At 37.4% G+C, this 16,691-nt stretch overlaps 3 protein-coding genes and 1 long non-coding RNA gene across 6 annotated transcripts; 1 reads left to right on the plus strand and 3 right to left on the minus strand.

Annotated features, from left to right (window-relative positions):
* Positions 1-889: 889 nt before the first annotated feature.
* On the minus strand, positions 890-2,036 carry LOC105692245 (NADH dehydrogenase [ubiquinone] 1 alpha subcomplex subunit 1). Its single transcript, XM_012411317.3, has 3 exons — positions 1,816-2,036; positions 1,391-1,477; positions 890-1,035 (listed from the first exon to the last, which is right to left on the minus strand). Exons 1-3 carry the CDS (start codon positions 1,912-1,914, stop codon positions 1,009-1,011), a joined length of 213 nt encoding a protein of 70 aa, XP_012266740.2. The 5' UTR covers positions 1,915-2,036; the 3' UTR covers positions 890-1,008.
* Positions 2,037-2,634: 598 nt separating this feature from the next.
* On the minus strand, positions 2,635-4,308 carry LOC105692241 (28S ribosomal protein S28, mitochondrial). The gene is made up of 3 exons (XM_012411312.3): positions 3,750-4,308; positions 3,532-3,653; positions 2,635-3,388 (listed from the first exon to the last, which is right to left on the minus strand). Exons 1-3 carry the CDS (start codon positions 4,047-4,049, stop codon positions 3,211-3,213), a joined length of 600 nt encoding a protein of 199 aa, XP_012266735.2. The 5' UTR covers positions 4,050-4,308; the 3' UTR covers positions 2,635-3,210.
* Positions 4,309-5,869: 1,561 nt separating this feature from the next.
* On the minus strand, positions 5,870-9,197 carry LOC125502126. Of its 2 annotated transcripts, none has more exons than XR_007279978.1 (3): positions 9,059-9,197; positions 6,977-7,080; positions 5,870-6,155 (listed from the first exon to the last, which is right to left on the minus strand). It is a non-coding gene; the product is annotated as an uncharacterized LOC125502126 (long non-coding RNA). The 2 variants fall into 2 exon arrangements; XR_007279979.1 differs by lacking the exon at positions 9,059-9,197 and adding an exon at positions 8,948-8,977.
* A 4,908-nt stretch (positions 9,198-14,105) lies between these two features.
* Positions 14,106-16,439, plus strand: LOC125502001 (protein ALP1-like). Of its 2 annotated transcripts, XM_048659372.1 has the most exons (4): positions 14,106-14,244; positions 14,325-14,689; positions 14,785-15,734; positions 16,095-16,439. In XM_048659372.1, exons 3-4 carry the CDS (start codon positions 14,948-14,950, stop codon positions 16,136-16,138), a joined length of 831 nt encoding a protein of 276 aa, XP_048515329.1. In that variant the 5' UTR covers positions 14,106-14,244; positions 14,325-14,689; positions 14,785-14,947; the 3' UTR covers positions 16,139-16,439. The 2 variants fall into 2 exon arrangements, with proteins under 2 accessions (XP_048515329.1, XP_048515330.1); XM_048659373.1 differs by lacking the exon at positions 14,106-14,244 and having other exon boundaries at positions 14,251-14,708.
* Positions 16,440-16,691: the final 252 nt, after the last annotated feature.

The following is a 16,691-nucleotide window of genomic DNA, read 5'->3' on the forward strand; positions in this document are numbered from 1 at the left end:
TCCGATCAATTCAGCAATTGTTTAACAATTTTTGTGCAAATGCCAAATATTCGAGATTCGAGGGAGACTTCCGATCCATGGTGAACAATAGTTCTTTCAACGGTCATAGTCTACATTTACAAGTCCTGTTGGTTGGGGTTATAATTATTAGTCACATCGTACAACATTGAGTCAATGCTGCAGGCTCTACTTTCGATGGACGTACAGAATTTAACCCCCGATGAGTTTGTCTTGCCGTGTTTATCATTCCATAGTGAAGTTGTTTTTTCAAACCACTTCTATCTGTACTGCATCCACACAAAAACAAACTCTGTACTCATACAAACAGAAATGGTTTTGAATTTCGAACGAGTAGATGTTTGCTTGCAGTAGTGTTATTGCAATGCTCGACGCAATGAACTGCAAGCACAGCAGTAGGTGCCCCTTAGGTCTTGGTGTAAATCTTCATAAATTTGAAACCGATGAGTTTGCACTTTCGGTTTGCTATCTACTCATATATTTGTAAATGTACGAACAGTAGACGACTTGTTCGGATTAAGATGGTAAAACAGCTTGAATTTCCGCGTGCATCAGCACCTGCAGGTCCCATATTTGCTGTACATACCTACAGTTATTCTGAGCAATGCACAAGTACTGATCGTATTAACATACATCATGTTGTGTTGAGTAACTATCTTCCCTGCACAGATTGCACAAAATTATGACCACAATGGCAAGTACGCAAATGGAGTACGTACAACAATAACTTTGGCGTACTCCAGTTCCTCGGTTTTTTCAATTTTGAATTAGCTTCCCTCTTCGATTCGTTGAATTCTAGATCGAAAAAATTCAGTATGAAATTGGTTGAAAATTTTTTTTTCTCGGAGGGACATTCTGAAAACTCTTTCGGTAACCTGTGATAGATGAAATTTGCAGTTCATCTTTGTAATTTATTGACATATATATTATAGTACAATTGAATAGTTCCTTTTTGTCTACATTACACACAATGTGCTAAGAGCCACCCATCTAGTTGTCGGGAATGGCTTCGAGTCCCTGTAACAAACATAGATATGATGAACATCAAAAAGTCTCATTTTCCAAAATCTTCTGATGTATTAATATCATGGAAACTTGATTGGTATCAGTAAATCTGAAACTGCTACATTGGCCTTAAAAGATATTTCTAAGACCTCAATGAACCTTAAAAGGATCTGTCCAGTCGATAAAAGTCAATCCACCTACTATTTGACAACTATTGTTTTGCCTTCAAAGGTTCACATATTGACCAATAGTTGAAAAAACAAGTTGAAAAGAGTCAGGGTGTAGGTAAGTTATTTCTGCAAATGAGGTCTCTGTTTCTGGTTATCTTTAAAATCAGATGAAATTAGGAATAAAATTCTATAATTACAGGAGTTTTGTAAGGGTCTCCACAGAGCCGTCGATCTCTGGTGTACAGGTTGCGGTCCCATCGAGATGACATATCTCTTCTATAACCCTAGAACCGAAAATTTGTGTGCAAGATTGAGTACATTTGATAATCAGTCAAATGACCAGTAACATGCAACAATAAAATAACAAGAGTATAAGTGTATTTTATGCTCCACCAGTAATAGAAATTGGCACAGTATGAAATTCTTCCCAAATGTCCCAAGTACTTTGCATGTTGTAATTATCAAATATTAACGCTTGCAGCTATATTGAGTATTGAGTCTACTTCACGAGGTCTTAAAATCAAAGGATTTTAGACCTGAGAAGTATATGAAAACGCTAGGTTCACAGGTTAACTGATGTTTTATGTCTGGTGTTACATAAAAACAGAAATCTATTACTTACATTGTCGAGAACAGCCTTGTGCAAATAGAAAGTCCCATATTGAGGAATTGCCATAAGCCCCACGAGTATTCCGAACGATGGTAAAATTTCCCACCACATTTTAGTACTTTTTCAAATACGATACTATTTAACACAAATGTACTTGTGTTCTAACCGCTCCAAAGTTTAGTCCAAGGCCCCAGAAATTTTGCCCTCAGCTGTTAATCGGGATTCAGTATTCACGGTCATAGAGTCATCTATCTTTAGATTTTGCAACTCGCTTTACCTTCCTACCAATGCTAGTTTTGATTTGCGAATGAAGAAATCGATCTTCTGAAATGCTCAGCTATCGAAACTTTTATTAAAAAAATCACAACAAAACGTCCACTTGATTGGAGGGAATAATTTGAGATCAATCAGTTAGTTATTATTTCCATCTAACAATTACCTGACGCTGGTTGATCGAGGAAATTTCCAGCGAACAATATAAAATAAGTTAACCGGAGAGTACGGAAATATATAATGATGAATTTTTCACTTCGGTTTTAGTATAAATAGAATATCTCCAACCACTTCGGAAGGAGTCCTTCTCTCTCTGGAATTTTAGTGTTTTTTAGTAACATCTTGTATTAATTTTTGACATTTTAATTTGGTAAAAAATATTGTCAAGTACATACTCCGAGGACAGTAACTGCCAAAGCAAATATGCCAGTTGCTACACTAGCGCATTTAAGGAGCTCAAGGAAGCCCACATCATCACAAAATTATTAAGCCTTTAAAAATCCTTGCACCTAGAGTAATTGGAAAATGAAGGGTTAAGAAAATCAACGTACACTTCTCTTGGTACAATATTTCTACACTAATCTTTATGTCTATGTACATTGTTTTCAAGGAAACACAAACAAAACTTGTTGTCGTCTTGCGATGCACTTTTCAATAGAAAGTACAAAATCTACTTTTCATAAGTCGATAATGGCGCAACATAAGTAGCAATTACAGCGGTGAAATAATTATTAACAATGGAAATATATTTCAGCGCAAAGAGCTGTAGCTTGTAAAAATAAGTTTTCGTTTTTGCCCAAATATTTGAAGATTTAAAGTTCGAAGTATTTAAATTTAGATCATTGATCAATTCAGAAAAAAAATTCAATAAATAACAAGCGTCACAAAGTTAAGATTAGCTTTCAACATGAGTTATAAGTATGGTACAGATTGACATCTCATTAGTGTATTTCAAAAGTTCGAATTATGTTTGAAATTGAACCATCCTGAAAGATAACCTATGTGCATTGTCTTTGATTCGGTCATAGTAAGTTCTACTTTACAAGTTTCCACGTCGATGTGTCCGATTCACAGATTAATATGAAACTGATGTTACAAGACCAATGGTGCATCATGAAAACTGAGGTGCTAATGCTACACTGTTGCAGCTGTAGTAGATTTGTTCTCTTGTTTCTGTGAAATGGAAGAGGCTATACCTAGGAGTGTGCAGTCAGCTTCTAAAATGGTAAGATCTGACGATGAGCCCAGAAACCGTGTCGATAACTCGAGATCATTTATTCGGATTCGGACTGCGGTACCTTCGACATAGTTCCTGAAAATAATGATTATAAACATTACGTTAAAAGGAAACAATGATCAAATTTTTCAGAATGTTCATTGTTGTAATCAGTGTTGGACGATAACACATTCTACAGAAACAAATGTCAAACGCCTTAATTCTGGAATGTTACTTACTCTCCATTTTTTGCAGGCCGTGTGCATACGCAATGAAATTTCCATCCAAAGTCTATGTACAGGTCATCGTCAACTACGTGGAATATTTTCCCAAACACAACCTGTCCCTTTGGATCGCCTAGCTGAAACATCAAAGACATTTTCAGAGAACTGCTGGATTATAAAATCTAATTCTTGTGAAAGGTCTTTACACAAGCCACAAAATTGTTCTCCCTTACATCGATGAACTTTGAATGACGGAGCAGAGAAGCAAAAGTTTTGGGTACTTCAGGAGCTTCGACAATAGGTGCAGTGTACTTTTCAAAGGCTTTTGCAAATCCACTTCGCTTCGGTTGTTGAACATTGCTGGGTTCGCATTCCTCGGTGGTAAGGTTCGATGTGGGAATTTCACTACTACTGCTGTCGGTGCTGCTGCTTGAACATCTGAATAACGTCGCTATCCGAAATTTTTCAAGATTTGCCACTCTACTCGATGAACTTGATGTAATATTATGAATGGTTTTTGTTAGTCGATGCATTTTAATAGAGATTGGTACTCAGTGAAAAGGTACTGTGACTCAGGTTATGTCGTAAATTGCATAGGGCTGTGGTTCAGTCCACGAAGAGCAGATAAATCAGCTGATGAAAAACCACGTAGGGAGTGACCACTGACGGACAGGTAGCTCGGATTTTTTTTTAATTTATCAAAATCCAGTTCAAAATAGCGTTAATATTTTTTTGAATCGAGCCGAACAACTTTCCTTCTTACTGCGTTCGCCGGAGTTCGCCGGTAAAGTCTGGCGCGCATGAGTAGGGAGCGAAATGCTAATATTTTGAAACACTGAAATGTTGAAATGTAATTCGGAAAAATGAATTATCTAATTTTTTCGGTTATATTTAAGAATTTGAGAAAGTTTCAAAGGATTGAATTCTTTCATTCCATGCTGTACACCATCCAAATGTTGGAATCAATTCGAAGCGTTTTGAAAGAGATGGCATAGATACAATACAGTATTCTGTTGTTACCTATAGATTGTTGACTGATGATTAAATGAACAAATTTTCAATTAACTGTTGCCTGTCGCAGGGCTGATATCAGAATTCGGCTTAGATTATTAAAAATAGTAGTAATATGGGAACATTTTCGTAAACATAGCCAGCAAAACTTGTAGGGACATTGTATTACACAAGAAATTTACGGATCACTTTTTAGTTTCGTTTTTTACGAGACACCTACTCTAGTTATACAATTACGCGAATAATTATGAAGGGCGTCTGAGGTTGTGAACTTCAAAACAATAAAAATAAACTAATAGCAGTGATTAGTAGCATAGGAGGCGCGGTATATTGTAATATAAACAGAATGAGCCATCGTACGGTAAAAATAAATCCATTCCCTAAAATCATCAAGTATCGGTTACTCGCTATTAAAATGATTCAGGGCAAATTAATATTGATTTTGTGGAGATATTTTTTTTTTCTAGTGTTGTGAGAGAATTCGAAGAACTCGGATCTTAGAACTTTAGCACTATTCCGAATAAGCTCAACATTCAATGAATGACATTTTTTCACGAACCTTTGGAATAGGAAGGAAAGTGTATGTACGTACCAGAATATGGTGTGCGTGACACAAAATATTGTTCTCGTATACTTTGGTACCTGTACCAGAGACTCGTAAAAAAATGCCTAAAGTGATGTGCTTACCAGACATATGTATAGAACAATGAGACAATTGTTGTACACAAAAAATTATGTATCACCATCGATGAAATAATCTAATTCTAATAACCGAATGAAGTATTTTTCACAAGGCTGGTAATTGATTCCCAAATACCAACCGAAGTATATAGTTGCTCCGCAATTATGAGTGTAGTTGTAATATTGCAAAGTTCAGCGTGATTCATCAAGAGACTCGTTCTGTTCAGTATATATATGTTTCTAACATAGATACTATATCTATGATTCTAGTGTTCTGACAAAGTTTCCATTTCATTGAATAGGTGATACAAATAAGTGCCCCTGCGAGAGACAAATCTGTGAATCATCGAGAATGAACCCCCTTATCGAACGAAATCACCACATTTCATCTATGACCTTACCGACAGTTACTCAATGAAACCGGTGACCAAAATTACAAGTTTTTTCCTCTACAATTATGCACTTGAAGAACTGACAATAAGACGATCTTTCGAGAGTGCTAACTCACAAATTGCAACGGGATTTTAAATGGCTTGAACTACTAATGTTCACTACTATTCACCACAAGACAACGATTGGAATTCATAATTCAGACATCAGATGCATAAGAACTACTGCCGCACTATCGTCATGGTGGAAGGAAAAGAACGAATACAAGCAGTATATTTTAAAAGATATTTATTATCTTTTGGGGGCAGCGCCGCCGGCCCCCGTTCAAGCAATATCACTATCTGTGGTAGTAGTGATAGACTGCAGGTGCCCGGTCGCCCCCTGGGCGGCGGCGGTTATTTTTCTTTTTTGTTCATTTCTCCGCCCTTTCGCCCTTCCATTCTTCATTTTCTTTTCTTCTCCGCCGCCGCCCGTGTCGGTATCGGGCTGCGGTGGCTGCCGCGATATCACGTAGCTCTCAGCGCCTCCAACTCGGCGGTTATGTCAACCAGGATGATCTGTAAATGATCATGATCATAAGCCACAATTTGATGCAGAGATAACACTGAAATCAGAAACTTTCATTCGTACTGTATCTTTTCAATTTTGAATAGTTCTATTGACTTGGACTAGTTTTTCTAATAGAATGCTTGCTGTGATTTATGTGATATCTGAAATATGGATCAGGACTCTCCGTACCACATTAAATTTGTTGATACGCTTGATCATGTACAGGCGAAGGCGGGGCAATACTTGGTACTCGACGAAAGCCGGAGCTTTCTGAGACTCAAGTATGATGAAAATTCTTCCTCTAATTTGTATTTAAAGTAAACGGAGACGATTTTCATTTACCGACAGGAAAAGAAAATCAAGAATTATTCCATTGTACCATAATAATATGAATTATACCAACGTTCGAAGTTGTCACCATTTGTATCTCTTCGAAATCGATTATGGCAAAGAACTGAGTTCAAAATCGACAGTGACGGTTGAAGTCCTCATCGATCATTCAACAAAGAAATGCCCCACCTTCTCCTATACATGAATTTGTGTCAAGTTCGAGTGATAAAATATAGCAAAACTTTTCACGTAAAAAAACAGATTCAAGAAAGGAGTGTATTGGTGTGAATATAACTGTTCCTCCGACAATAGCGAAATTTCATGTGTGTGGTGATCAAACCGACAAGTTCTCTGTGATAGAAATCATCATAGGGAGAACTGAAACAATTTTTGAGAAAGAAAAAATGCAGCATCTTTGCAAAAATGAATTCATGACTGAAGCTTTGGATTCGGTAGAAAACTATAATGCGTGTATGAACATTCAAGATCTGTTACGTACGTTCCGCGGGCGGTTGATGCGGGGGTAGGCCACCCCGACCGCCACCTTTGCACACGAACGGCGCTCCCCCTTGCTGCGCCGACGCCTTCGTATACGTTCGTTATCTTTGTAAACAATAAAATATCACATTAGTGCCAAAATTATTTATTTGGAAGGGATATACCTTAGTACGTTTGGTATATGTAGAATATATGGGAAATTCCCCGCGAACTCGACTAGCCTCCGACCCTCGCCATTTTTTGTTTCGATCCATCTTTTTTCTAACATTCACCTAACCCAGGAAAGGTGAGAATTACAATTTTTCAAACACACCCGAATTCCGTCACCGGTTTTCAGAAGAAAAAAAAAAATTGTCGCGCGCAACTATATGTTCAACGGCCTATCATATCTAGATCTGTAGATTGTATTCGACTTCGATACTAGGTCAATTTGTTCGTCTCGAACACCACTTTTCGATGCATATTTCATCAATTGTCCACGAATTTATTGAAGTCAGTTTCGAGAATTTAAAAATCAAAAAAATGAATTTTTATAAAGTATGGCATTTTTGAGTGCTTCTAAAAAACTCTCAAAAAATTTTCTCACCGAGCCCGAATTTTGGAGAATGAGACAATCTGGATCATGGGCCGACTTTTTTACGATTTTTGGCAGAATTTGTAATTTGGGCTCTATGAGAAGTTTTCTGAGATATTGAAATTGAAAATTCTTCAAAAAAATCATGAAAAATTCGGCCCATGATCCAGATGGCCTCACGAATTCGGGCTCGGTGAGAACATTTCTCAAAAATTCTTTCAGAATTTAAAAAATTGGCGTGCTTCATAAAAAATTGTTTTTCCCAAATTGACATTCAAAAAAAGCACCTAAACAAATTGAGTGAAAATCGGTGAAATGTTCATTGCAAAGGAGAATCCAAAACTAACGAATCGAACTGGTTTCGAAGTCCGATACTTTCTATAGGTCTGGATATGGCCCCCGGGAAACTCAGATGCGGCTTACATTAGGGTCAAAACGCTAGAATAAAAAAACATTAATAAAACTGAAAATTCCGTCAAAAATAGTAAAAAAATCCGGCCCATGATCAGACTGGTCTTAAAAATTCGGACTCTGTAGAACATATCTTGAGATTTTTTTGAAAAAAAACTCAAAAATGACATACTTTACGAAAATTCCGTTTTTGATTTTAAAATTCTCGAAACCGACTTCGAAACATTCGTGGACAATCGATAAAATATGCATTGAAAAGCCGAGTTCGAGACGAACAAATTGACCTAGAATCAAAGTCCGAAAGCATCTATGAGAAAAAAATGGATCGAAACAAAAATGTCGAGGGTCGGAGGCTTGTTGAGTTCGCGGGGAATTCCCCACGTCCATGCAACCGTCGTCGTACCGACAAGGAGACGGCGTAGGTTGGATGTCGCGAATCGGGTTCTTCTTTCGCGTGGTGAAAGCTGGAGACCTCCGAATTAACGTCGATTTTGATTTTTGATCCAATGGGCCTGAGATATCGCGATTTGAAAATTTGGGAATTTTGCGTCCCCGTACTTTTATTTATTTATTTTTTTTTTTGATACATTTTATTTTCTTTTCATAATCTCTGATTGGATCAAAAGTCAAAATGGACGTTAATTCGGAGATCTCCAGCTTTCACAACGCGAAAGAAGAACCCGATTCGCGACATCCAACCTACGCCGTCTTCTTGTGAATATATTTGTGACGCTACCACGCCACCGTAATGGCGGAAGAAAGTTCGCAACATATTTTACAAGATAGCTTGGGACATTATCGGTTGAATTTAGCACGGTACATTTTAGTCAATGGAGCAGAAATATTATCCCGTTAAATTAACCCATTAGAAAATTTCAGAAAATAAATTGCAGACACGAGCACCGATTTTACAAGTTTTTAACTATCCCGGTTAGGGTTTACATGCAATGTGTTATTTCTGTACTTATATCCCAAATAAGACATTACATATGATCACATTGTATTTCTGACCGTTACACGTTACATATTTGGTGTAACGATGAGAATTTGAGTCGGATGTGTGGCAAACAAAATGTCGGTCAAATATGCACTACTTACCGGCCATGATGATTGTTCGTGAAAGACTGATGAAAGCGGTTGGTTGTCGCACTGCGTCGGCGGCGTGATCCGAAATCTCTCGAGTGCAGTGCTACCACCAATTAGGCTACCACCATTTATTATTACACGCCACCCCTCTTCGCTGGAATGACCGAAAGGAAAATACAGTTGGTACTACGATGCAGCGCCAATCACGGCCGATTTCAGTTCTGTGCATGCGCGAGCTTTACCGCGTCCTTTACGGAATCGCGACCAAATTTCTCTCTCTTCGTAGAATGAGATGAAGAATTCACGTATTCAACATCGTCTTCGCCAAAATTTATGTAGGAGTTTTTCTTTTATATCACGCCAGACATTGCACAGTACCGTTTCCATATGTGTGCGTATGTAATAAGTTCGAATTTTGATTCGCCGTTAGACTAGACAGGGTATGCACCATGGACGTATAAAATATAGGGACGGAGTACAAAGTCCCAACTTAGGTAAGGGGGTGAACTTGGTAGATTGGGAGAGGAAAAGTATCCCCACTCAAAGGGTGGACGGCTCCGGATTGGCGGAGCACTGCGCATGAGCTCAGTACGCCGCGAATTAAATCAAATGTAGTGCAATACTACATCGTTTGTAGTGCGAAAGACTTGTCTCATAAAATAAAACCTGCCACTTCAAGCTTTTTCCGAAATACAATTAACAACTAATATCACGCATCAAAACTAAACTTTCGCATGTAAATATTGAATATAATTATACACATAAACATAAATCATGTGTAATAACAGTACAGTTGCTGTGAAAAAAACATTCAAACACATAATTCAAAGTCAAATTTATTTATTGGGGGAAAAATTCCATATGTACAATTAATATATAGCACAGTCACACGGTTGGTGTCACGGTCGATATTTGAAAGGTCTCCTGAAATGAAGAATGCACAATTTAAGTTATTGTCGAAAAATCATTAGACGAAAATCACATTCAGCTATGCAGGTGACAAAACAAAATCATGCGAAAATTCGTAAACTACTCGTACAAGTGCATAGAAATGATGGTAGCATCTATATGCGTATTATACAAAGGTAAGGGAAAAGGAATAATAGAATGGTGAAGAACAGGTAAGAAAGAACTATAAAATCAGAAAGATGGAATGATCTTTTATCTAACAAGGTATAGATTTATACATATGTGTATACACGTTTAAATCTAAGCTATGACTATTCATTACAAATTTTCGTGACATTTTCACGACATTTAATGTCCCCTGAACTAAATTAAATTCGTGAAATGTTGTCTAGTCGAAACTTCGTTGCTTGTTGCTGACTTTGCAATATAGAAAAGTCTCGTTTTAATATATTTTTGAATAATACATCTTATTAGATGGATGCGGTGGTTGTCAAGAGCATCCCGATCATTGCCATGGTCAATCAAATTTTTGAAGACGGCTTCAGAGCCAATAAATTCTTTCAAAGCCATGGCCGTGAGATACATTTCCGAATACTTTTTTTTCAATAGTGTTTTACCTACATTGCCTGTACTTTCATTAGATGCAAATCTAATAGCTTTTTCAGCCTTTTGGCAGATCAAGAAAACGTCGTTGGAAGGATAGAACAATCCACCCTTCTTCTTAAATGTAATTAAACTGTATTCTTCGCAACAGTTGGAGCCCACTAATGCTTCCAGGCATACTTCGCAGCAAAGTTTCGAACGTTTCGCGTACAAATGCCTGACAACAAAACCTGCCATGTAAGCTATTACACGAGTTGAAAATTCGGTAGTTGTCAAAAAGTTTGGAACGTAACTATGAATATCTATAACATCGCAAGCTGTGGTCCAATTACTATCTACAGTATCACACAGTCGGTAAACTGCCGATGACGAATTAAGAACCGCTAGTAAAGAAACAACTCTAGATGAAACGTGAAGAATTGAAATGTGTTCAAGTGGAATACAATTGCCGGTCTCATTTCCCCTTAATTCATTCTGCAGCAATAATTTTTTAAAAGCAGTTGAAAATTGTCGTCCTGTTGGATTATTGTTATGTCCACTGTGTGAACGAATACAACTAAAAAAAGTTTCCAGGTGGTCTTGACTAAATTTATATGTAGGAATATACTTCAAGAGCGAGTTGCTGCCTTCGCAAAGTTTTTCGTAGACCCTTTTCAAGCTTTTGATGAAAACTAGTAAGCCAATAAACCCAGTTTTTTTACCTGTACCAATCAAAACGCGACCATCGAATAATTGAAGATTTTTTATGTATATTGACAACTCATCAAGTTTTCTAAAAATTTCAGTTTTATTAACAGGATTCAATGGTTTATTGTAATTTAGGGTGTTCATATCCTTGCTAAAGTCATAGCCTTTAATATTTCTTGAGTTGAAAATATCGAAAAGGTCATTCACTTTCTGAATAAATTCAATTGTTGCTCCGCAATTTGAAAAATCTCGAATTTTCAGGTCGTCTTTACAAACTCTTAAAGCATCAGCAACAGATCGGCTAAACAATTGGGCAGCTAGTCTAACTTTCATTTTTTGTTTCATATAATTAATGTGTGCAGAACGCAACTTGTTGCCCAAATGCATACCTTCGGAGTTTTGGATTTCGTGAAGCAAATCAAGAAATTTCCATTCTATCAATCCGCCGTTTCCATCCCTGAAAACTTTACTACTGCCTAGAGTATTCCGAATGAATTTTAGCATATGGCATGGATCTAAAAAAACGTTAACTTCTTCTTGCGTTACAGGATGCCCGAACCACCACTCACAATCATCTACATTGGCTTTTTGATTTCTTTTCTTCGTTTTCGTCTGTGCTTCACTAATGTTAAGTATCTGATTCTCTTTATCACTATTTACATCATCCTCATTGATCTTGTTAATGATCTTCAATGATTTTACCGCAGCTATATTTGCTGCTGCTCCATCACAAGTAAGAGAAACTACCTTTACGTCACAATCATGCAGAGCTACTAAACACTGATTAATTAAACCTGCAATGTGAGTAGCCGACAAGCCATCAATTAAAAAATAAGCAACTGGAATTTTCCAAGACTGATTTATACAATTTACCATAAAAACCAGGGCTTCGGTGGCTAGAGTAGGAGCATCATTGTCATCAAGTGGCACAGACTTCCCTAAATTCACAAGACCCTTCCCATCTTTTTCCAAATGTTTCATAATATGCATTCCATCAAACATAAGAGAAACGAGCAATAGATAATCACAGTCTTCAGCTCTTTTTTTTATAATGTCCAATGCTTCCGAACAAATTCCAGGTTCCCCCCTCACCACCCGATACCACTTGGAAATAGTTTTAGGATGAGGAAGAGCAGAATTAAACTTACGTCGAACATATGCATACGCAGCAGGTGAGTAATAATGCAAAGTTAAAGCAAAGGCACGTAATTCAGGACTATAGGTCTTTGGAACACCTTCGTGATTGAGGTTACCTACTTGTCGCTTTAATAAGTCTTTGTTGACTTTTCCGAGTGCTTCTATTTTCTTGAGCTGAGTTTCTGAAAGAAATTTCTCCTTTTTTAATTTCTCTATCACTCGTTCCATAGAAGCAATTTTTAACTCAGCTCGACGCCACTTGCGAGATACACGGTTTTTTTCTTGCTTCTCTTTTCTCAATTGGTTCTCAAAATTCTCTCGAGTCCGCGTTTCTGTCGGGGAATGAAATATTCGTTCTGGAGAAACAGACGTTGCTCGATCCACGAACTTTTTTTCTTGCAAATCTGTACAAAAGATTTTATACAATGATTTCAATCTTACAATAAATTTCCGAAATTTTATCCATCATTAAATTGATCATAAACTCACTTCTGTTTCGAGAAACAGGTGCAAACTGTACAGGTTCCACAAGAACAAATTCCTTTTTTGAAGCTGCAAAATAATCTCTGTTTTAGAACAAGTAACATTCTACTACCTATATACATATGTAATATACACATCAAGGAAATTGTAAATGTAAAACACACCACATTCATTTCCTTCACCAGATTTCATTACTTCCTCATTCTCCTGTGTTTTACAATATTCTGATGTAGATGCATTAGCATTGGGTGATGGAGATCTCTTCGAAGTGCTTGGTTTACTCTCATTGTCAGCGATAACTTTTTCTAAATTAATTTGTAACTCATTGTTACTTTCTGGCAGTATTTCATAGAAAACCTAAAGAGTTATTGAATTATTTTGAATTGCATTTTTCGATCATTGATTCCAATACTTCATACATTTATGAAAGCAAAGAATATAAACACTACAATCATTTACTTGCATTTACCATCACGTTTGGAATAAATAAAAAAATTACGTTAGGCCACTCTCAGAGATATTTGTGACAATTTTACTCACAAATGGAACCGCACTTTCTCGCAGCCTCACTGCGCATAAACTGTTGTCGAAATCTTTTTCAAAAAAATGATCTGAACAGACCCGATGGTCATCTGTTACTTCGTCTTGGTTTAAGTGTAATGCTGTAGCCCATTGCTGCCTTCTTTGTTTATCTTTTGGAAAACTGTTACACAATGATGCTATTGATTAGACTAACGATGTAGTAATCTACATCGTTATTAGACTATTGCAAACGCATATTACGAAACGTCGAGTATTTCCTAACCTCAAATTTATGTCACTATATAGATATTTTACGCATCCATAATCACTAATAACTTACCGATGATAAGTCACTTTTTTCTCTTGTTTTTCGCCACTTTTTTTACTAAATCTCCGTGCATTTTTGCAATTTTTCAGAATACATTTTCCGTGTAAACCCATTTTCTACGTATTTAACAAGTATGCCAGCATGGATACTACACGGAACTGATATTTGATTTAGCACAACAAAACTCGCCAACGAATCATCAAGCGTCCACCGGAGTAGTGGGAGGCTCATGCGCAGTTCACGTCACCCCCCTTACTTACGCGTTGCCAGATGAGGGGGTTTGTGCTCCGTCCCTATATTTTATACGTCCATGATCTGAGCAACGTCTTGGGCACGCTAGATGCAGAGTCAATTAAAGGCCGGTCTACATAGGACGTTTACGTTCCCGTTGCCGTATCCGTTAGAAATTCAATGTGTGCATTAGCGTGGTTAGGTCTACATTGGAACGCACCCACATACGTACCCGTTCCCGCAACCGTAGGAATTGAAATATTTTATATTTTCATACGTTCAGCCAATCCTATTGAAGGTGCGTGCGCACGAGCTTGTGATAGCAGACGATCTCACGATCTTGAAGATCGCGTTATTTGTAATCAACGTGATTTTCAGAAGTTGAAATTACAAATCAAATTCTAAAAAATCGTATTATCAACAATGAATGATGATCATAGAAATTTGGTGCTTTATGGTCTCATTACCTATTCAATCATCACGATTATGCGACGTGTAAGAAAGAAGCGTGCCAAAATACGTCGTTGGTGGGTTCGACCAATGTTGCTGGACCGTAGTAGATACGGCCACTTCCACAATCTTTTCAAATTTATAATGATACACGACAATGAGTAATTCTTTAAATACACACGCATGACTGTCCATCAATTTGAAAAGCTCCATAACTTTGTGAGAGCAAGGCTAACTAAGTCAAGTAATCGAAGTCCACTCAGTTCGGAACATCGCCTAGTCATCACAATCTAGTAAGTTTATTCTTCACGTGTACTGAGTTATTATTTTCAAATTATGATTCTATGGTTTTGATATGTCACACTCTGTAATCCTTCCTATATTTCAGTTATCTTGCTCATGGAGGAAGCATGCAGCTGACAGCTTGAAGCTTTTATGTTTCGAAATCAACTGTGAGCGTCATCATTCGAGAGACCTGCCAGGTCATTTGGGATGTTTTGTCAAAAATATACTTGCAGCCACCAACCACAGAATTTTGGGAAAATAAAGCAATGGAATTCAACCAGCGTTGGAATTTACCTAATTGTATAGGCGCAATGGACGGCAAACACATAATGATACAATGTCCTAAGAAATCTGGTTCTCAATACTTCAATTACAAAAAAACGTTTAGTATTATTTTAATGGCAATTTGCGATGCATATTACTCATTCACTCTCGCAGATGTTGGGGCGTTTGGATCTCAGAGCAATGGAGGGGTTTTCAAAGAGTCTGCTTCTGGTCAAGCAATGGATAACAATGAATTGAGAATCCCGTGTGATAAATCGTTGCCTGGAACCGATACAAGTTTTCCATATTTTGTAGCAGCTGATGAGGCATTTCCACTGAAGCGATACATCATGCGACCATATCCAGGAATTAAGTTAACACAAAAGCAACAGATCTTCAACTATCGACTATCCCGAGCACGACGTGTTGTAGAAAATACATTTGGTATTTCAGTGAGTCGGAGAATTTTTCGTACAAGCATAATAGCTGAAGTCGGTACAATTGAGAGAATAGTTTGTGCAACACTATGTTTGCACAATTTTTTGAAAAAAGAAGATTCAATCACACAACCTAGTTATGGTGCTGAAACTTATGTCGATACATATGATCGAGACGGCAATGTAATTTCCGGCGAATGGCGAAAAAATTACGAGTCACAGATGCATGACCTGGGACGCACTGGTTCAAATCGCTCTGCAAGCTCCGTTGTAAATTTACAAAATACTCTGGCAGATTATCTTGTATCAACAGAGGGTGAAGTGGAATGGCAGTACTCTCACGTGAACAGAGGTAAATTTTAATTATTAGAACCATGAAATTGTCAAATAAGAACAGTATATACACTCAACGTTATATTTATTTTTCAATAAAATTTGTTATAAAAATTAACCTGGCATAAAAATACTTGAATACTTATTTTGATGAACTATCGTATTTGAAAGAAAAACATTTTATCACAATTAGTACACAGCTCCACAGTTCGTCAAGTAATTCAACGCTTCTTTGGCGATAGTGGTTATTATGTTAGCACTGAAATGAAAATTCCAATTATTAATTCATGAATCCTTGGCCGTCTTGAGACCGTCTTGACGAATAAGACAGTCTTCATTGAGCTCGGCCTTAAGACCTGACTATGAATACCGCCCTTAGAGCATATATTACCTGGAGGGAGCATTGGGTACTCTTCTCCATAAGAGGAAAATGGTGCAGAGAGGGCAATGGGTAGAAGACCTGCTCACTCTGTCTCGCTGACCGTGATTGGCCAAACACCATTCGGTCACATGACCAGCCAGGCTTGCATTTAGTGACTTGCGGTGCCCCTCGAGCTTGTGTTTCGTCGTGGTTTCAAGTCTGTGAATCGAGGTGACCAAAATCACGGTGACAAAATGCAGTGTCCCTACACGCAAATTGCAAAAAGACGTTCTTGGTGTTGTTGTAGCGGTAATGGTAATTGGTAGCGCTGTTATTGTTGATGGTGTTGTGTATTAGAAGCTACAAATAAAAAAGAATGCTGTGTTTATCTAAAATAACAATACGTATGGATTATTTTGATAGTATAGTACTTGACTACTTACTTTTAGAACTCGCAGCGTGAACCGATTTCGCATGGCGCAGCAGCTTTGTTGAGAATTCCATATCTGAAAACATCAATTCCTGGTATACAATCCTTGGTGTACCACACCTTGAGTTATGTACAATTTGGAGAACATCGATAGAAGATATTGAAAACAAAACTTATTAATACTA

This window comes from Athalia rosae, chromosome 8, assembly GCF_917208135.1.
Source record: "Athalia rosae chromosome 8, iyAthRosa1.1, whole genome shotgun sequence".
Classification (NCBI taxonomy): domain Eukaryota; kingdom Metazoa; phylum Arthropoda; class Insecta; order Hymenoptera; family Athaliidae; genus Athalia; species Athalia rosae.